Source organism: Cottoperca gobio, chromosome 15, assembly GCF_900634415.1.
Source record: "Cottoperca gobio chromosome 15, fCotGob3.1, whole genome shotgun sequence".
In the NCBI taxonomy this organism is placed as follows: domain Eukaryota; kingdom Metazoa; phylum Chordata; class Actinopteri; order Perciformes; family Bovichtidae; genus Cottoperca; species Cottoperca gobio.
In genome coordinates, this window is record NC_041369.1 from 10783998 (window position 1) to 10805929 (window position 21932).

Below are 21932 nucleotides of genomic sequence, written 5' to 3' on the forward strand. Positions count from 1 at the left end.
TGACCGTTTTTTAATTGGTTAGCACAGAAAGGTAGAAATGAGAAAGAAAGTGTCTGGTTTTCATCTTACAATAGGATCTGAGTTGAGGAAAGCAATTCCTTTGAATACAAATAAAAAAGGAGACTAGAGGGAAGAAGAACAAAATAATGTAAAGTAAGGGCCAGCAGATCTTCAAGGTGATTTTGAAAGAAGCTCTGGTCAGTAATTCTTCAGAGAAGCGCTTTGATTCTCGATTGTTCCACATTTTGTTTTACATTAAATTAGACTTAAATAAAGAAAATAACTCACTTTATTTCATCACATACACTAAAGAAAGAAGTCAAAACTAAATAAATGAGGAATAGTTTAATATGATGGCCTTTTCAAAACCACAATTTTACTTTTTTAACGACAATATAATTGTAATAGGACGTGGGTTCATGTAGGTCATTCCCACATCTGTTGGTGATGGCCGCATTTCGTTTACCCATCATCAAATTGCAAACCACTTCCCTTCAACAGCCTGGTATCTTTTCCCTCTGTCTCTACAACTTTCCAATAAAAACAAAAAGCAATAAAAGCCATCTTCAAAAAACAACCACCCATCAGGAAATTCAGCAGTGTTGCAGAGCAGTGTGTACATGGCTGACACCAGCACAAACACAGATGGGAACATCTCCTAATGCCATGAAATGAACAAACAAAGTAAATCTATGCCTTTTATTCTGCAATAAAATGAGCAGAAACCTTAATCTTAACTTCCAGCTATTCTGAACACAGTTCTAGCTTTCTCGTTAAATGCTTGCGCTTTTCTCTTAGTTGACGAGAAAATTGCCTTTTGACAAATTGAATATATACCTGTCAATCAAAACAAACTTACTAAACTATTAATAACATTCCATGTGTTTAATAACATTGGTTAAATAGAAAATATATTTTGTTTTAGGAAACCGACAACCACTGTTGCTGTTAGACAAGACAGACACAAGACACAAACTAAATGGCTAATCTTGAAGAATAACAAAGTAGGTCAGACAACTAGAAGTATGATGTATGCAAGTTAGTAATTTAGGCTCACTCTCACTAACTTAACAACCCATAAGTTAATGTGTAGCCATTGTCACGGGTACTGATTTTGCTTTGGGGGTGAGTACCTGAACCTACATTTGAGCAATGCTCAGGAGGTGAAACTAAATACAAGTCACAGGTACTCTGCGAAGTAAGATGTTGTTAAGCCTTTGTCTATGCAAACTGTTGTATAGCACCTTAATAGTTTAATTCTCAGTAAAGTTTGGGTAGCCTGGGTATTCTCAAATTAGTGTGACACTTCCAGTAAGGAGCCACTTTTTGCTCTTTCGCTGTATTGTATTTTCCCCAGAAGAAAGACAAGCTTGAAAATAAATGTGCCACCTCCGTTTCTTCTAATTCAGGAGCGAGTGAAGCAGCCGCGTGGTTTGGCGGTATGGAGTAAAGAGAGAGCTGCAATGGCAGCTGCCAGTCGGCAGGGAGGGGGTTGGCCTCTCTTTTTACGCCATGCTGTCGACCTCCTACTGCAGGTGAATCCCCTCAATTACTTAGAGGATACTGACATTTAAAAGTCATCGCTGGTACAAGCAAAAGAAAATATGCATTAGCACCACTTTTTCCATTTTAGTCTCAGAACAGAATTGCACTTGCCTAACAAAACGGAACATAAAAACTACGACGTTGGTCAAGGTGTCGCCTTTTTAATTACATATATCGGAAACGAGTCGAGTCCTTAATGTCTTGTAGGGTAAAAGAGCTACAAAATAACTAGTGCCAGTAAAAAGTGACCTGAATTCTAATTAGGTTAATACTAAATCATCCTTAAACTCATATCCACGCTTCATATTATGTAGCACAATTACAGAATCTGCACTGCATGTGTGCGTTTACCTAACGAGTGCTCATTATCTAAGATAAATCTGAGTATTGATGCATGCAGGATTACTAATACATCTAGGTTGTGCAGACTTATTGGAGCCTTAACTTGTAAAATAAATTATAATCCCTACCACTATCAAGACAATCAGAACATTGCCTTAAGGTATTACCAGATACAATAAATAGACATAGTGCATGGATGATTGTAAAAGAAGAGAAGCTGCAGATTGAGCAGTTATTGGATACTAAGTTGCAGGAGATTTTTCACCACAAGATTACCGTGACACTAAGTTTATTATAGTGTTTGTAAGAGCGAGCGAGGGAGGCGACAAGGTACCCAAACACTGCACTGAAGGTGTAGCAGTGCAGCATGTCAAATCTTCGATTATCCCTGTAAATTATAGAGAGGGCAGGTTTCTGCCCCTGGTCTCAGGGACCAAGACAAACTACAAGACAGTTGAGCCGGAACTGAACCATGTGCTGAGAGAGCAAATTAAATGTCCCACACAATGTGTTTTGAATGTTCCTCACTTTCCCTGAACGGCCATTACACCCACCTAACCTAGGGTTGATACAGAAATAGTAGGGCCAATTGGCTATTTGGTGGCAATGATGTGACATAGTGGCTTTTCATTCTCCCTAGGGAAAGGCTATAATCTGCATTTCTTGAATTTCCACCAGCAACAAGCTATAAAACAGAAATGGCACTCTGGAAAAGAGGTAATAAAGAAACATGGCATGCATTCAAATGCTAGATGTCAGATATTACTGTTGTGTTTAAGAAATAGCACATCGGCCTGAATACAAGAAAATGCTTGTTATACATTTGAAAAAGCGAATTTTGTTATATTCAATATTCAAGGTCCCTAGAGCAGAAATCCTAATGACCTTGGACTCAGAGAAATAACCTGACATCTAATTTATGGATTGGCACGGATGTTTGTACCAGCGGTTAAGGTTACCACACTGTGTAGCCTGACATTGTTGATCCCCTGACTTTTCCTCTAACACCAACACCACCGTGAGGTTGACATTTTTGTTTTTGAGTGAAATGTCTACATAGGGTGGAAGGTTTCCTACAAATATTCAAAGTTCATTGAGTATCCATTTCAATAATTGTGCCACCATTATCAGATAAAATATCAATCCATCCAATATTTTTGTTTGTGACCAAACACCTTCAAACCTATTCCATTCAATCTGGGTTATATTGTGTTTAGTGCTAATTAGCAAATGTTAGCATGCTAACAGGCCGAACTAAAATGGTGAACCTAGTGAATATTTCCTTCTAAACATCGTATGTAAGCATTGTAAATGTTGGCATGTTGGCAAGCTGATGTTATAGCACTATATAACACACGGGCACCGATCACGAGGGCGTCCCGCAATAACATACGTGGATGTACTCAGGAAAGATGCGGGAGCAGAAAATACTGGCGAGCTAGCCAGATGCATGGAGGATCGGGATGACTGGAAGCACCGATGGAGGGCCCGTCTGAAGACGACCTAGTAGTAGTAAACACAGCTACAGTTTTCTTTTTTCTATTAGAGTTCTCTGTCCTTGTGTCTCTCCATAGCCAATATGAAATGTAGGCGATGTTCCTGCAGACAGCACTGGTGGTGGATGGCAGCCTCACACTATGACCGCTTGTGAGATTTATATACTGTATGTGTGCTGGCCAGGGTTGATAATACAGAGCAATGCAGGTGAGAATCCATCACTATCAAGAGCTCTCAATGGCTCTTCCCGATAGCAGGCTTTTGTCTTTTTATTTAGCTGGGAGCGTAACAGCTACATAGGGCGCCATCTCTTATCCTTGAGTGGTTTTGATTAAGCATCATCTGGTGTTAAATGCTATCTTTCTGCAGCTTGACATTTTCCTTAATTTCGTCCACCAGCCCTTCAAAAAGCTGCAACACACAACATGTTGTTGTATTGGCTTTGGCTTCCATGTATTCAGTATTTAAAGACATTACGGTGATATCCCGCACATGAGTTTCTACAACTTGTTAAACAAAAACTGAGCCATCACAGAAATGAAACATATTTAAATGTTTGGTTGAGGACCATGGAGACAGATTACCAAGAGCTAGGTCACAGTAATGGCATAGGTCAACCATGCATGTTAAGGGCATGTGTCCACATAGCGTATTTTTTTGAGCATCAGCATCTCATTTCAATTGTTACCATTGATTAGAGAGCGTAAGGTCGCCTCAACAAAAATTCCTGCACACGGGGTCTTTTTCCTGAGCGCTCCGCTTTTTCAGTGTGGCCACTCCGAGTGCTTCTAGTTGAAAATCTCTCAACTTTACAAACTATACGTCACTGTAGAAAATGGAGGAGAAGCTTGTTTTGGCCACGTCAGTCTATCCTGAGCTTTATATGTCAGACACTATCATAACAAAGATCGAAAAGCCCATTTGTGGGAGCAGATCAGCCGGGATGGACACTGAACTCTTCTGGTGAGTGTTGTACTTTCATCGATGTATGGCGTGTCTATGAATGATTGTCCTACTCACTGTACAGCTGTCAGATTGAGCGGTAACAAGCTCATTCATACAAAGAATGAGGGCAAGCATCCTCTGGTTGGTACTCACCCTATCATAAAACGGCGGTTAGAGTGGTGATATGTTAAGATATTATTGTCTCATTAACATAAAGCAGAAACAGTACTGCATACTTCAAATTTGTCTGATAAGCACAAAGAAAGTTTACTTGGGGGAAGCAGTAATTTTCCCAAGCGATAAATCAACTAAGCAGAGGTAGTAATAGTCCAAAACATATCAGTAGACAAAAGAAGTAGTGCTTCTCGGTGTATGTGTACAGATGCTAGTCCATTGTTTGTGAATGCATACACAAGTGCATTACGGTTTAATTGGATGTGACCAGGCACCGCTACAGGGAGCAGACACTTCATTAAGACATGACAGTCAGGCCCATACAGCAAGCTACCTCCCCCGCGTAGAGCAGGAAGCACACAGCAGAAAAAGCCACTACAGAGAATATTTGACACGTAAAAGCAAAGTGTAGAATCTCATAGTCTCAAGATTTCATCAAAAATAAAAATAGCATCAAGACTATACCTCGCTATTATTTACTAGATCTTTATTTGTAAGTCCTGGAATTGAATCAATCTTAAGCAAAGGGGGAATTCTACTATTAAAATAACAAATCGGATTCGTCAGCTTTTCCCATGGTGCAGTTCTTTCCTGATTAGACCAGTGTCCTCTAATAAAATAAAATCCTTTGTTAATATAGCACGAGTGGTCACCCAGTAGTTTGAGAGGAATGTCATTAATGTAATGTTACCCATAAGCCAAGGCCCACAGTATTCAATAACATTATAACCCCAGTCGAGCATTTAGAGAACTTTTTGATAGGGCACCTGAGAAGCCAGAGTCTCCCCAGACCCTTCAAAATCATTATACTAATGATGATTGGCACTGACTTTACCCTCTAAGTTGGCTAGTGCAAGAAGACATACCCTAAATCTACAGAGCCGGTGTCGCTGAAAGATTTAATTGTGCTGACAATTTGACCATGTGTGCACAGCAAGACAGCAGTGTTGGCTAGAAACTTTTAAATTCTTTTGTTGAAGGCATGTATCAAGAGTTATCAGCAATCAGAGACTAGGGATTATGTGTACTCATAAGAACCTATTGTATAAAGAAGTCAGGAACAATCTAAATGTGTGTTTCCTGTGCCAAGTTATCTCTTGGCTTCTCTCAAATACATATTTGATTGTATTATGCATACATTTATCCATTTAACTCTCTGGAGGGGCAACTAGCTATCCCTGCCCTTCAGATAAAACCACACTTGAACATTAGCTTGCGGGTATTAGCTAGCAAAGCAATATCATGGGTAATGTGCTAAGATGCCAGTCGGCAAAGACATTTTCACAAGAGCTCTGATCCAGCAAAGCACTGTAGACGCCATCAATCCTTTCCAGCTCTGTATATTTTTAAAGCTCCGTGTTGCTCAGCATTCACTGAGGCATGCCGACTTTTGACCAAAAGTTTGATTGAATTCCTCTCGTAGTTATGACCAGTCCTCATATTCTGTTCCGTGTTTCTGGCTACCTGATGAATGAAAGTCCAGTATTCATTGTCCTTTTTGCTCTGTTTTGGTCTCCACTAACTACTGAAGGAAATGTCTCTATAGCTGATAAATGCTCCGCTTTCACATCGCACAAAGTCATGTGATCCATTATTATTAACAAACTAAGATAACAGGCACTTTAAATATTGATAATAAAAGCAATGGGCACTTACGACAAGAGAGCGTGACTGGATTTATGCGTGTTGAGTTGACCGACAAAGTGTCTTGACAATGACCTCTCATTACTAGAGAGGCCTGTGAATGTCTCCATTTTTCTTATTATTTTGGATCCTATTGCTCTCGTTGACAGCCTGATCATCATTTTCTGGAGCACCAGTTTAACCAATCTTCAATAGTTTGAGCTTGAAACTGCTGCCGCAAGTGTTCGCCATTCCATCTCCCCTTGGACCAGGCTATACTAAAAATGTCCCAGTAATGTAAAGCTCTCAGGATATAAATGCATTCACTGAATTGCAGTTGCTATCAGAGTGGAGGTGGAACAGCTGGACAATGATTAAAATGCTGACTATTCAAGGGAAAGGACAGTAAACGCACCATCTCTTTTTACAGAGGCCAGACACGATGTCTTTCTAAGTGTAGTGTCCTGAGACAGTATGTCCTACTGCGAGGACTCTCCATGGGAAGGTCGTCACGTTGAATCAAACTGAACGCTTTGACATCTCCCAATGCACACATTTTTGCATGCCTCATTCATCTCTCCGCCTACATCACACTGCGACTCTATAATCCAATGACCTTTCTTTCTTTCTGAATGCTTTAGATAACACCTAAACCAACACAGTGAGCCTCGACTATTCTCATCTTCCAGGCTTTTATATGCCACTTTAAAAAGGTGAGCTTGCAACTTAACTTGACAGGTCAAGTGTCTGCATTTATATTTACCAAAAAGGTATCACTGCGTCCCCACTAACCGAAGCCTTACTGGTACACCACGTACTTTTGAAACAATAGAAGTAGATTACCAAACAAACCTTTAGAATTGAACTGTTGATTACACTTCTCACATCAAAACCAATAGCTGTGCACATGATTGTCACAAGGTAAACTGTTATTGATTAAACTACTCAAGCAGAATATGGTTAACATAATGTCATATATCCAAACATCAGATCAACAGAAAATATGTTGTGTGTATATAAATAAATATCTCTGTAATACACTGCATTTCTTAATTGTCATGGTCATTTATATCACTTTATTTCTCCCCAGATGAAAATGCCTGAAAGAGGCTGGCATCCATCTCATCAAGCCTGTTCATTTCTGCCAATCTCTTAGTTGCTTGGTGGCAATTTATTTATATATTAACACCACAAGGCGCTGGGATGTAATTATAGTCTATTGTGAGATATTTCGCTTGCATTACACGCTCCTGCAACGGCTGAGGAACCGTGCTGAGTCTGAGAGAAAACCATTCCTCCGGATCAATATTTATGATTGTATTATTTGTCAGCATCAGCAGACCCTTACACAAACGGTTATAATGGTCAAGCGGAAAGGGAGTTAGGGGACGGCCAGTAATGTGGGGTCTTTACTACTGCTTAGTTGGAAACTAGGTGAGACTTATCTGTGTGTTGTATTGTTTGTTATTTTATAAAACGAGCAGGAGGAACAGTCTTTCAGCTGAACTCAAAGAAAAACTTGACATTTTGTTTTGCTTTGAATATAGTTTCTTTAAAGAAAAAAGAAAAGCTCAGTATAAAAGCTTAAGCCTGACTTCAAATATATATCAACGTTCAAGGCTTTTTTCATGCTTTCACTTTATTCAGAAGCAAACACATAAACAATAAATATTTAAAGTGGGTTTAAAGAACAATCTTTGAAATAGCTTGAGACATGAGTAACTGTTGTCTTAGTGGAACTGAAAATGCACAACAAAGTTGTACAATCTGTCAAAAAGGAATTAAAATCAAATAATTTTAAATTGTGTGTATATTTTTTTCAATGTGAAGATAAACCCACCCCCTCCTGGAGATGCTATAATCTCTCTTTACCCAATCCGATTAATCCAAAAGGAGTTAAATCCAAAATGATTTTTTTAAACTATATTTATAAAAGCTGATTAAGCGCTGATTAAAGGGTCGTTTTAGTCTACGACCATGCTTGATTTAAACTACTATGTTTATGCATTCCCTGAAACTGACTCACTGAATATGCTAAATTCTGACACACATTTGAACTTTGTCTGTGTTCTTCCTGCATGTGTAACTCTCAGTATCTTCATGGTTTCAATTACACATGACTTGCTTCCCATCAGGGCTGACTTGAGAGCTTCATGCAATGTAAAATGCTTATGATTTAAACGAATAAGCTCGGTGTTAATCAGATCTGAATGCTATCACAGAGCTGTTTTGGCTCAATAACAAATAAAGCTAATGTTTTTTACTTATCAATGAGGACGCTTTTTGATTTGTTTGTACAGGCTGAACATTTCCTGTGGGCATTGACGCTTCTACACATGAAGCAATATCCTACATTCTGACTATTCTCTTTGTTGTGATAAAAACTATTTTTCTTTGTGACCTAAATGAGTCAATACCGTCTTCTGTTCAGTGCGCAGGTATTCCTAGATTGTAATGAAGTTCCGTCAGTATATTTGTTGCAAGCTAATTCCCAATGTAATGATGCAAGTAAATAAAGAAAACCCTATAATTGACATTAACATTTTGGAGAACCTCCAAGACTTACACTAGGATTATGAATCTGATCCCAATAGGCACAAAGACATTTGTAAATGGCATTATAATACATTGTTCATACTGTTTTTTATAATGTCTTCTGTTCTTGGCAAGGACTAGCGAGAAGAGTCTGATCGCCATTTCATTTGATAGGACATACGATTTGCATTGTTTAGTCACACATTGAGGCATATGAGAAGGAATATGCTCCTGCAGATGCTGCATCGCTCATGCAGCACAGATAAAGATGATGGGTATCACCCCAATACACACACACAGAAAGATTCAACAGTGTGCCTGTGGTCCTCCTCCCAATGGTGGAACAATGCACTTATTTTCCTTCAGTTTTTTATAGGTCAGACCTCTCAAGGAGAAGAGAGGCGTGACACAATTAACTAAGGCAAACGCTCCACTATATAAGAGCATAATGATGAAATGTATTACATTAATCCAGGATGTGCTTAACGTTGTGCATAGTGAGTATTTCAAAATGGATCAAGATGAGAGAATAACGAAATGAATGAAAGTCACTTAGTAAAGGATCATTTAAAGATGATCTTACCTGCTGAGGCTCTCGTGGTGTCGTCTGTTTGACTCGCCTGCTGGATGCCGTGGTGGTGGTGATCTCCATGATGGATGTGGAGGTCTCTGAGCGATTGGCAGTGGTGCTCGACTGCGGTGTGATAGAGGAGGGCGACTCCCCCACAAGCCGCACGCTGCCCTGGACCTTAATGTTGGGATCCCCCTCGGCTGCCATGTTGAACACCTTTAAGCCGTTATAGTAGAGGCCCGAAAGCTGGCCCTGAAAGGATCGACTCCGGTCTCGCTCCCAGCCCCCAATCTGTATAGTGGTTTGGCTGTTGAAGATCGTGAGCTGCCGCCCTGTAGGAAAACAATGTTACATATATACCAGGAGGTTGAACCGTGGACTCAGCCACTTTTACTGAACAGGAAAAAAAAAAGACAGATTATTTGCCCAGTGGCTAATGAGACCAATAAATTACGGGTTGTAGAGGCAAACCCTGGTAATTTATTGCAGTTATAATGATGAGATGCCTATGAAAATAAAATAAAACATGTAAAATAAAAACACAGGATTAAGAAAATCAATGCAGCTTTGCTAAAAGGGCAAGTCAAATCTAAAATCACAAGAACATATTAATCAAAAGTAGTAATGTTATGGGAAAGCAATAGATTTAACTACACTTAAAAAGATAACATAATCTTGAAAGTAATATAAAAGGACAATTTGTTTGCAGGAAATTGCCTGGGATTTAAGACAAATATATAAAACATTTGTCTAACAAAAGCTAAAAGCATTTATTTCATTATGCTTTGCTTATGCTATCTTGGATTTTCCTTCAAATTTTAGGAATTACAAACTTTTTATACATCAAGCATGGGGAAAAAACAATCTAAAATGGCTACAGGCTGTGAGCATTGGACTTTTCTTGTAGGCAATTTCACAGGAAGCAGGACACACTTCAGGAAGTTTGAAACTATTCATCCTTTTAGCAAAAGCAACCAAGGAAAATTAAACAGATATGGTTGGGCACATGGAAAACCCAAAAATATTTTATGACAGCACTTTTATAATGCAAAACGGAAAACAAACAACATAAAAACATAAAAATGATAGGGCGTATTTCACATTTTAAGTGAAAAATATGAACTAATTATTGAACTATAAAAAACAAAGCATGCACTCAGTTTGTTTTATATTACAGTTCCTTGATCTTATGCCCTATACATATTTACAATGTCTGTTAAAGGGACTCCAATTGCCAATTCATATTGCACTCTATTTATGATTGCTAGCAGTTTAATCAGAACAGATCAAAGTACACCAAGTACTGTACTGTACTCTAGATGTTTCAAAAGTGTTTCAAATAACACTAAGCAACTAATGAATGATTAAACAAGAACTTTTAAATTTATCATTTAGATGTTTACAGCAAAATGCTACAGTAATTTATAGACATTTTAACAATGCTGGTATTACTTCAGTAAGTGGATTTAAATTCATATTTACAGTCCCTTTAACCTTAAGTTGACAATAAACACGTATTAAAACAGCTGAAATCTATAAAATAAATACATTATTATGAAAAGTATGAAACACTACAAACTAAATTTAACTGTTCAAATCATTTTGTTTTTAAAGTTTAACTGAACATTTATTTTTTAGGTTTATTATTTACAAAATATTGCTACAACTTGGTTATGATCAAATTATTTTATTTGAAATTTTAATCAGTGATTTTACCTTTGTCGAGTAGCCATTCGTCAACTACTCGACCAAGTCGGTATGGGATTCGCTGTCTAGCAATCGCCAGGCGTTCGTTATCATTGTTGCCTTTAAAGTTTAAAGAGACATTTCAGTGGTTACAATCTGTAAGGTCAAAGGTTAAATGTTCATACTTAATGCTGGAGCGTTGTATAGCACAAGGTATGCACAAGATTTATACATATTTTATATATTTAAAACGTTTTGTATATTTAAAAAAACAATATTTACTAAAACATTATTTGAACAAACTTCAGTCATTTTATTTTATGTTAACCAACAAATTAGGCCTATATTAATTGAAAATAAGTGGACTAGCACGCAAATGTTTCATCTATGTTAATAGAGCTATGTTATCAACCAACCCAAAAATAACAAATTTATTCATTACCATTACACAATCTTTACCCAAATAGTTCCATCCCATTTCCCCTCTATATCTTTTTAACTGGCTTTTAAACTAGTTATATACATTTTCAAAAATAACACCATTTAAATTTATTGTTGAATCAACCTTTTATGGTTTAAAGGACAATTTAACTTAATTACAAATGCCCACCCCATTTATAATTAGCCTAATTGACAAGAGAAAATAATAAGCTTATTGCAATACAACAATTAACACAGTAGACATTCAGAGCATCTGGTGAGAGAAAAGTTAGAAGACAATGTCAAAGTAGGTACATACACCGTAAATCTTTAATACAAAGGCTTTGACAAAATCTACGAGTCATAAAGAAGGAAAGTCATGAGTCTAAAATAAATATTGCATATTAATGACATCGGAGTCAATGGAAAAGTACATTTCCAAAAGTATTCAGGGAATAAGCAAAAAAAAGGTGTCAGGAGACAGAAAGTGCAGATACAGAAAAATTCAACTCCAAGATTGGAGGGGCACTTCGGCATTAATGAGGGCAAACTCTGCATCACCCCTTTGTGGAGGCCAATAACCTCTCCAGAACAGAAGACTTTCAGCAAAGTGGCACTGTCTCGGAGTGCTTTTCCCCTGGTATTGTCTGCAGAGATTGAATTCAGTCAGCTCCATTCTTCCGGCTGATTGACAATGTTTGTCCCATCAACTATATAAATTCAGTTCTGGCAGATAAAAGATCCGGTAGCTAACAATGATTCGGTGGAGAATAGCTTCGGAGGGGAAAGAGTCGCAGAGACATGAAGGAAAGGAGGTAACCTTGTAACAGATGCACAGTTGGACTGATGAAAGGTCTTAGAGGTAGGAAGACGCATAAAAAGACATTTTTTAATCGCATCAACTTGAATTACTGTAGAGGATCAGCTAACAGAAAAGGGTTTAAAGCTTGTCTATACAGCTCATAGAATTTGGCTGCAGTTGATTGTGCCTGTTTGGAGCACAAAGGCTTGTGAAGGAGATTTTGTGGAACACTTCTCCCTCAACATTGACGTAGACAGATACATTCTGCATTACAACAAAGCCACACGGGAACACTGTGTTTTTTTTAGTTGATGCAGATCCTTGAATTTTATGTAGTGAGCCACATTTCGGAAAACAATGTCCAGTTATCTGATGTGATACCGCACATACACGACACGTACTTAGTATACCTACCCCTCCCCCCCCCACTAATCAGGTCAGTATAAATGGAGCACCTTCATGCTAAACAGAGTGGAACCCAAACTTAGCACATGGATATCATCTCCAACATAAACTGATCTCAGGTTTTCAGATTTCACATAAGTGAACTCATGCTTATGATGACGATGGACTGATATTGTATACAAATCCCAAGAAAAGAGCAAAAACAAACAATGTGTTAGTCCGCCCTGACAACTCAGGCTGAGTTCCAAGACTTAATCTTTAAGAACGGGTTCCTAATTAAAAAAAATAAAAGAGCTTAATCTATTCCTCAAGGGGCTGGGCACTGCACTTTTTTAGCATACATCGTTCAAACGTGAGAAGGTAGCAGCATTTGTTGGGGACTATTTCCAGCTGTGGATTAATTCAAGTATCTAGTGAGTGTTTAAGGCAGAGGGATGGTGTCTGTGGGATCGACTAAAATAAGTAAAATAAACTCCAGTGCCCAGGTTCATGGTAATGAAGGAACATGTCACCCAGTGCAACGGTGAAGCTCATTGGTGTGTTTTTAATAGTTGTTGGACAATAATGTATCTGTGTGGCCCAGACGTGTAAATTATAAGGATACACCGGCAATACTTGTTTTTGGTCATTTCATGGGATTTGTTAACAATAAGAACAATGTAGCATATCAGCAGACTTATTCCTTAAAAAACAACATGTGTGTTGTTGCACAGCATTGAGTTATTGAGCAATATATTTAATTTATTCTGCAGCTAGAAAATCACTAAGCTTCCTCAAGGTAGGTGGACGTAAAGCACACCAGCCTCCAGTTGCTTTCAGCTTATGTAAGCTCCACCATACTGCCTGCTGTTGAACACACAATGTATTCGCCTTATGCAAGGCTCCTGGAGCTCACCACCTAATTCTCATAAGCACTGAGAATGATGGAAGTATTACACACAAACAAATTAATAAACAAAGCAAGCAGGCACACACACACATACATTCTGAATGTGTTAAACTAATGAAGGAATTCATTAATTGCTGTCGTCATGGAGCATTTATGGGCTTTGTTCATTCCTGTCACCTCTATGCGTCAGTCATGGGGTGTTAGTCATGTCACCTATCTGTTTACTGCTCCTGTGACACCTCATCTGAGGGGAGGTCAGCATCAAACTGGGCTCCGGAGAACAGTTTACAGCCTACAGCTGTTGGGAGGACGAGTTTAGCCTGAAGAAGAGCAACACTCATTTCAATAGCATTTTCCTGATTAATTTATTATTCATTTATGTGAATTTCTTTTTATACATGTTTGTTTAGTAACTTGACAGCCACACTGTATAAACATGTTTTGAATGTCTTTTTGGGTTTCATTGAGAATGACAGCTTCTGTATTTCTCGACATGCTGGCGCTGCCATCACAATTGTGTAACTAGAATTTGTTGAAGACGAGGGCAAAAAAAACTACTAGAAAGACGCGTCAGACAGGCAGGCACACACACACACACACACACACACAGTAAACACACACACACACACATACAGTAAACACACACAGCATGCCGCTGGGCCAAAATCCTCTACTTTTGTGCAAAAACATGCCCCATTTTCAAAGACAGTAGCGCTTTATCCGTTTGGCTCTGCACCGCGTGGCACGCTAAGTCTATCTTTATACTGAGGTTAATTAAGTGTGGATATAATCAAGGTCTGATCGTGTATTGATCCTCACTATGGGACACCCGAGTGTTAAACAATGCTATCCCCTGGGCTTCGATGCAGCAGCAGAGGTCCATTCATCCCGCCTGTGAGCGGAGCCTGCGACTGCTGCTGAGTGGTGATTTGGTTTGGTATGGGACAGCCTGGCTTATCTTCTCCGCCAGACAGCAGCGATTCAGCTGAGCCGTCCCAACTGACCCGCTTTGCCCTCACTCACTTGTTTTCTTTTTTTGTTAATAAAGTGGTCAGATAAGGTAGGAGCTTTATCTCATTACAAGCCCTTGGACACCCGCCACATTAAATGAACAAATATGCAAATGCTTCCTCTGTTCATGGAGCCGGGAGAATTGAAAAAGGAGGAACCTACACAAATCTCACTATTATTTTTATTATTCGGCTCCCTTTTTGTCTACTCTGGCTGTGACAGCCATTGCACCATTTTTTAAGCATGCTCAGTGATGACAGACTGCTTGCACAATAGGCTGAATAGGCTCATGGATAGAACAGAGAAGAAACCAGAGCAGATAGGAGGGAGCTTTGATGGATAAAGCAAACTGTGCTCCCCTCATATCCAGCAAATCAGACTCCACAAGGTGGGAAAACAGGACAGAGGGTGGGATCGACAGAGGGAGCAGGGGTGGACAGATAGCGGTAAAAAGGACAGAAAAAGAGGGAACTGGGAGCTGAGGGAGAGACAGAGAGCTTTGTAAGTGCACCACGCTCTGATAACAGTAAAAGAATAAGGCCAGGGACTTCTCCATTATCTTTGTGTGCAGCGAGTGTTCATTGGGTGCTCTGATAGGATACTGCGCCGTACCCTGCGGGCCTAGCAGCGCCATTGTGATGGTATTACTTCCATGGCCAAGACTCAGGAGAAGGGGCAGCTTTTTGTTGCTGCCCAGCCTTTTGTGTGCGGCACAGAATGAAAGCGGGACAAGTATAAAGGCAAGAGAACCAAACTGCAACAAATAGAAGGCTAGTTATGCGTCAGCGTGTGCTTTTTGCATTTTTAGATTCTGATAATTGTGCTAAAGACTTTTAATGACCCATAAGTATGCAGTACGAGACTTTTTAATGAGATTACGAGGGCAGCAATATAGGCCCTGGTGAAGCAATTATTTCCTTGCTTTGAGAATGATCGCTCCCTCCCATATAATCTCCTTCTCTCTGTCATTCTCACACTCCAGCCATCATTTTTATCTTCGCTGTCTACTCTTATTATAATCACTGTTGTTCTGTGAGTGGCCTAAGAGTGGCTGAGGGCTGCTATTATGAGTGCGTTTGAGGCATACATGGATACTAATCAAACTACAGGCAAGCTTAGAGAATAATGGCTTTGTGTGCTGGGGGTGAGGGGAGGAACTGCACAGTAATTGTGATTGGATGTAATTAGTCTGCCATGAGTCTAATAAGGTAGCTGGACTTGGCATTGTCACTGATGCATGATTGGTGTGGATGAGAATGGTCATTCCTCTCCTGCAGCATTTATAAATCAGCATTTATGAGAGGAATTAATCTAATACTATTATCTATTTATTATTATTATATCATTATATTCAAAATAGACTTTGTTCCCTTACAATATGTTAACAACCAATATTAAATATACTGCGATCTCCATTTTCTATTGCCAGGCATTAAATAGTCCAACAAATTATTAACTTTGAAAGCTACTGGACGTAAGTGATCTTGACTGATAGTGTTTTACCAAGTGGTACATTTTATATTGAGCTCAAGTTAACCCCATTATACTTCCCTCTGAATAATTAAAATCTATAATAAGTGACACTTAACTATCCTATTATCTTTAGTGTTGCACCAATGTATATTAACCCCCCTCTTCTAATATCCTCACCAATTTCATCCAGTTTATAAGCAGCACATCTGTATGTATCATCAGCGTCCTGGGGACTGAGGGTGTTTGTTGTTTGAGGTCGTAGCATCCAGGCATTTAACCCTACTGTGCATTCTGCCATGTCCACAACATGTCAAAAGCCATTAGCTTCCTTTTCCACCTGAGGCAAGCAGCGAGGATTGAGTCCCAGTCATAAAACCCTCTTTCATTTGGATGAATGCACTGGTCACAGCTAAAAAGGTCACCAAACATTGAGCAAGAGGGGAAAGACAGGTTGAATGTGTCCTGCTGCCCAGTCATTTTATGCATGTTCACAATCTAACAAATGTTTTTGATTTGGGGCTGCAGGTCTTATCGAACAGCCGTGTAATAGTCACACTCCATTAATACTCTTTAGGTTTTGTCAAAGCCTTTAAGCAGTTAAAAAGTTAACAATTTCAACAACACAAGCAGTGGCATTTCGATTATTTTAAAGAGCCATCATACTACTAACATCTTGACATTCTACACAAACATACCAGTGTTGCTGAGTGCTTTCCATTTCCAACAGTTACAGATTACTTCATATTTTCCCCAACAAATATAATTAGACAGAGCTTGCATTTTCCCCAGCATGAATCTTCCAGAGACAGTTTCATCTATGGACGTTACCAGTTATGGACAAAACTATATTAAAAACAAGGGCCAGTAGAAGTATTCCAGTCATATAAAGTGGAACTTATTACACATATTATACTTTTTCAATAACTCATTACACAGGTCAGTGATGAGGGGATTCATCTTCTACGGTCATGTTAACTGTGTTTGTGGAAAGTGCTACACAAATAAAAATGATTGTTATTAGTAGTAACATGACTAAGGAAATTGATTTAGTTTAATTTTTGTCTATGACTAATTGTGGTGTATGCTGTGAAAATGATAAATATGGAAGTGCACTGGGTAAATGTGGCTGATCATCTGGTATCTTATTCTGAGTAAGCAGATTAATTCAAGTATTCATTTAGTTTGACTGTGTTATTACAGGTTTGTCTACCATGTCGCTTTAATTCAATCAATCTTCTGTATTGGCAGAGAAATAAATATTGAACTGGAACACAATTACTCGCCACAGTAAAAGTGGTCATTTGTCTGTAAATAGTCTATTGATTTGACCTTACTGTGAGCATACACTGTAGGTGGATTATTTATGTATATGGGGAATTTAATGCAGACAGGGTGGGTGGTTGCCCTTTTATACAGTTTATATTTTAGACTATGGGAGTGTTTAAGTGCAACCCATTTAAATAGACCTGGGTTGTTTAACAGCATTGATTAATGTAAAGCGATAAACATCAGAGATGAGAAAAAACACTCAACAACACTGGTTTTATTTGTAACGACTGCTGGAAACAGAATAATAAAAAGCAATTAAAGCACATGCCAAGTCAACATAAAAACATCCTAACAGATAAGGCTTTACTAGTTGGCTTGATAATCTCTTGGTCATTGTATTGCCTTTTAGCAGAGGCAGATGTTGTTAAAGACCGAGTGGGTGGACTCACCTGTGGGGTAGCGCTCAATGACTGGCAGGTCATCCACCTGCAGAGTGGCATTACCCCCACTCCTCGTAAACTTCACTATGTGGTACTTTCCGTCATTTACAAACTTTGACGTCTCCTCAATATTAATGTCATCTGTTCCGACATTAAATACAACGGCAATGTTTCCTTTTTCCTGAAATGAGAAGAGCACAGAAAAGAAAAATATTTTAGTGATAATCCACATTACTGTCTCAGAATGCCCACGGTTGCTAAGGGACTGTACACAAACCTTTTTCATCTGAAGGGAGGGTCGCCCATGTTTTTGGGACAGTGGAGGAGGCTCTTGTGTGATTGAATGTTATTTAGTGTCATTAGGCACTATGCTATGTGACAGTGACAGCTCTTTGATAATAGATAAAGATTTATTTATTTATTAACAGGACAACTCATTTTATTCCATTGAGTAATTTGGTTGAAAAATTATTACTCCATTAAAATATTATGGTTTGAATCATAAATTTCCTTTTGTATTTTTCGTAGCAATAGCGTTACATTGTTTTGAGATATTGTGGGGAGGGTGTTACTATGTCATGGGCAGGGTCCAAAGACGTATCAGTAGCACTAGAGAGGGCCTTGCTTTAAGAAAAGAAGTGAAACAAGGTTCAGCACCCCAACCTCAGTAATCTTCATAAAATCCCATAATATCTTGGTTTTATTGTTCCTAAACAGAGCACACATCTATTTTAGAGACACCTTGTTTTGATGGTGTTGATGGTGAAACATGTATTTCTTTATGAATTCTGGGAAGACAAGTCTTCAAGTCAGAGGATAAAGGTCAATGGAGACTTATTACAATATAACTGCATCGACGACTCGATGGAATAAACATGATTGAATTATACAAACTTTTTTTTTTTTAAAGCAGTTATTCTGCATTACCTGGACCGTACTTTTTAAAGTGGGCCACCAGCTTGATGCCATATGGTTATTGTTTTTCGGCCTGGAGCACATTTTAAACATACAATTGTCCTAACACAAGGGGAGGGTCCAGAGGGTTGGCACCAACATCCACCAGATTCTGAACATACTGTAAGAGGTGCTTTGTTAATATCACATTTTAAAAAACGTTAGCGGTCATAATGCAATTTTAATTAGAAAAGCCTGCAAATTTTACTCTTTTAAAAAGACTCAATAGAATCATAATAAAACAAGAAACATGTGACGTATTATTCCAAGTGCATACAAGACCTGCTGGGTTCCCCATTAGGTAGATAAAAAAAGAAGCTGAATTGGCATACTGTGTATTTTGTCCTTTATGTTTTCATGACACCAGTTCAATAAATGATATGGTTAGTGATTAAGAGTATCCCCTTGAGCTCCAGTGCTCTACCTGTTCTGGCCTTCTGTGTGATGCTGCCATCTGGTTCTTTAGAAGTGCAGTAATGTCTTGTTTTATTTGCTTTAGTCATTAATCCATCACACACACCGACACACGCCTTCCATTCAAAATACTGTAGACACACCCTTATCATCAATTACAAGTTGCTGCAAAGCTTGCCGAGAGGATATCACTGAATATGAGCAGTTGCCGTGACTGAATCATTAAACTGCAGTTAATACTGACATAATTACACGGAGAGCATATAAACATGGGCATGGAAACATTAAGAGAATGTCTGAAAGGAAGTTTGAACCCATCTCAGCCTCAGCCTCCTCAGATCCACACACTATGGATATCTACTTTAATAAGCTCCTTTAACGGTGCACGATCGAGGTCCCTGAATCCTACTCCTTAATGCAGCTAAGATGAGTGCGTATATTGGTGCAGCCTCTCTCTGCTTATGAGCTGCAGTGAAAGGAGCATCTGGTATGAGGCTCAACCTACTGTAGCTGCGCAGCACTCTGCATATCATTATCCAGTCAGCACAGCCAATACTACACTACATCTCCATCTTTCTCTCACTCTTCTATATGCACAGACTGACTCTTTTCAAGCCCGCCAACATGCGTACACACACACACACATATAGACACACACACGCACAGACACACACACACACACACACACACACACAGTCCAGTTCCCTTTTAAGTGCCGAATGAGTCGAGCGTGTCTCAAGAGCCAGAAGCTAAAGTGCAATTAAAACCATTTGTAATGTGTCACACCACATTACCAAAACTAGGACAATTGCATGCTTTGTAATGTAATTTCAACAGATTATATAATCTGATGCATTAAAGCTACAGTACCAACACAATTTACTGACTCCTTGTGGGCATAAACACCAGGCAACAAAGACTGAAAAGCAGATGGCTACAGTGACTGCAGGTTTTTAGAAGTGAATGGGTGGGAGGATGTAGTAGTATCTGTTGTAATAAAACCTTGTGTTAGCTGCATCTGTGTCATTTTAAGATATTCGCCCTTCTTGAAACCCTTCAGCACAATCCATAGAGACAGCAGCTCTTCAGCAGGACTAAATGCAGCAGATACCATGAACATCATCGGGCCTCACACCGAGGCCGATTTTCACACACCTTCCTGTATTTCAAGCACTTGAATATACAGTGTAGAATATCTGATTCCAATAGGGTACTTTCTTTCAAGGACTACCACACAATGAACACATTAATTCTGAACTTTTTACTGCCATTGCTCTCAAAAAAAAAGAGACAGAGACAGAAAAAAAAAGGTTTAGTGGAGGGACCAACCCAATTAAAATCCTGCTTTTAATAGCCTCCTTCAATTGACTTTTAATGTTCCCCACGGTCTCGTTAATAAATTTACTGCATTTAGTCACAAACTGCCAACTCAAATTTCCATAGTATAAAAAAAAAGCCTACTTCACAGTCTTGAAAGAGATGAAGAAGTAGATGAAAGGGGGTGACAGACAAAGGACACATAGCAAACCATCAGATTTAGGGAGTCAGATACCAGATGAAAGATAAGAGCTAAATCTTCAGGGTGAGAAAATACAAAGTAAATGTTTTGACATGCCCATGTTCCTCCCAGATTAATGTGATTAACTTTGGCTGTTATTGCCTCTGCCCTCTGAGATAGGGCTGACATTTGCTTAAAACAGCAATACTATTTTTTCTAAATAATAATCCAATACATTTCATCATTTTCAAAAAATTTGATCTACTTAGACAAGTACTTTTCTCAGTTAGTTCAGCACTGAGAGGAGCCTAATCCTGGAGCTCTAATAGGGTGCAGGCTTATGTCAGAGAGTGATTGATAGCTGCTTACATAAACCCAGTCCATTACACCCTGTACAATTTTAGGGTTGCTCACTTGGTAAATGCTGCTCCCCACAGGGCTGCCCCCCTGGGAACATACTGTACGGTGCAGTCATACCGCACCCGAAGAACTCAGCCCTGCCTGACACTCTGCACGCTGCCTTGATTAATTGCTCATCAAGCTGCAATAGAGTTTAATTAACTGATGAAGTTGATCCACTATTCTCCTCTAATCTGCTCCTTTTTTTTTATGCTTCTCATCCTTGCAGCTGGAGGGTGGAGTAGCTGCCGCAATACTCAGGGTGTCGGTTTCTCGTTAAAACTCCCCATCTGCGCTCATTATACAACCATAGGGATACTTGTTTTACGAGCTATAAAGACGCAAAACAGCCTCTGCAGGCCGCGTGTTTTTTCTGTATTACTGTGGCACTGTAGCACTGTCATTTTTTGTTCTTCCAAATTATGTCCACAAAACCATGTCTGAACAAATATGTGTTAAATGCGTGAAGTCTTTCAAAAGAATTCCAGACAGATTAGGTTGTGACATTTCAATTAAACTTGCTTAAATCTCTTGATTAGTGTTCCCGTTAATAATAAATCAATTAATAAATAAATCATGTTGCCTTTATGTTTTTGGTAAAAAAGGATATGGTATGTTGTTCACAATCAGCTGGAGGCTCAAACAAAGCAAGTGCAAAACAGAAACAATGACTTGAAAAGATCCCCACGTTTGGAATGTTTTGCTGTAGCGAGCATATTTCCCCGGCCCACGTAAAAACAAAGTAAAAATAAAAGAAAATGAAAGGAAGGGAAAAGTGGTATTTGAGATGGAACCTCTTCTCTGATCTCTGCAAAAAAAAATGAACACTGCAGTGTAGGCTGTAATGTTTTGCTTGTTTATGAGTCATTCATGATGACAACCATTGTGCACCCGTCACATTTCATATCTCACCAGTCCGACGCCACGGGACTGCAACACATCTCCTTCCTTTGCACATGTCTGAGGGGTCTGATGGCAGGTGGGAGAGCACACCTCCGTCATCCCTTCAGTGTGTGTTATGCGTGTGTCTCTCCTGAGGC

General features: G+C 39.0%; 1 protein-coding gene across 6 annotated transcripts in view; it reads right to left on the reverse strand.

Moving 5' to 3' along the window:
• The window catches only part of LOC115019661 (neurexin-1a-like), a 237272-nt gene that overhangs the window by 27825 nt on the left and 187515 nt on the right, over positions 1 to 21932 (reverse strand). For 4 of the 6 annotated variants that reach the window (XM_029449122.1, XM_029449123.1, XM_029449125.1 and 1 more), the window contains 3 exons: positions 17637 to 17808; positions 10949 to 11038; positions 9245 to 9564 (listed from right to left, as the gene is read on the reverse strand). In XM_029449122.1, coding sequence (XP_029304982.1) covers positions 9245 to 9564; positions 10949 to 11038; positions 17637 to 17808 — 582 coding nt within the window. The remainder of the gene's footprint in view (positions 1 to 9244; positions 9565 to 10948; positions 11039 to 17636; positions 17809 to 21932) is intronic. The other 2 variants (XM_029449128.1, XM_029449126.1) reach the window with 1 other exon arrangement.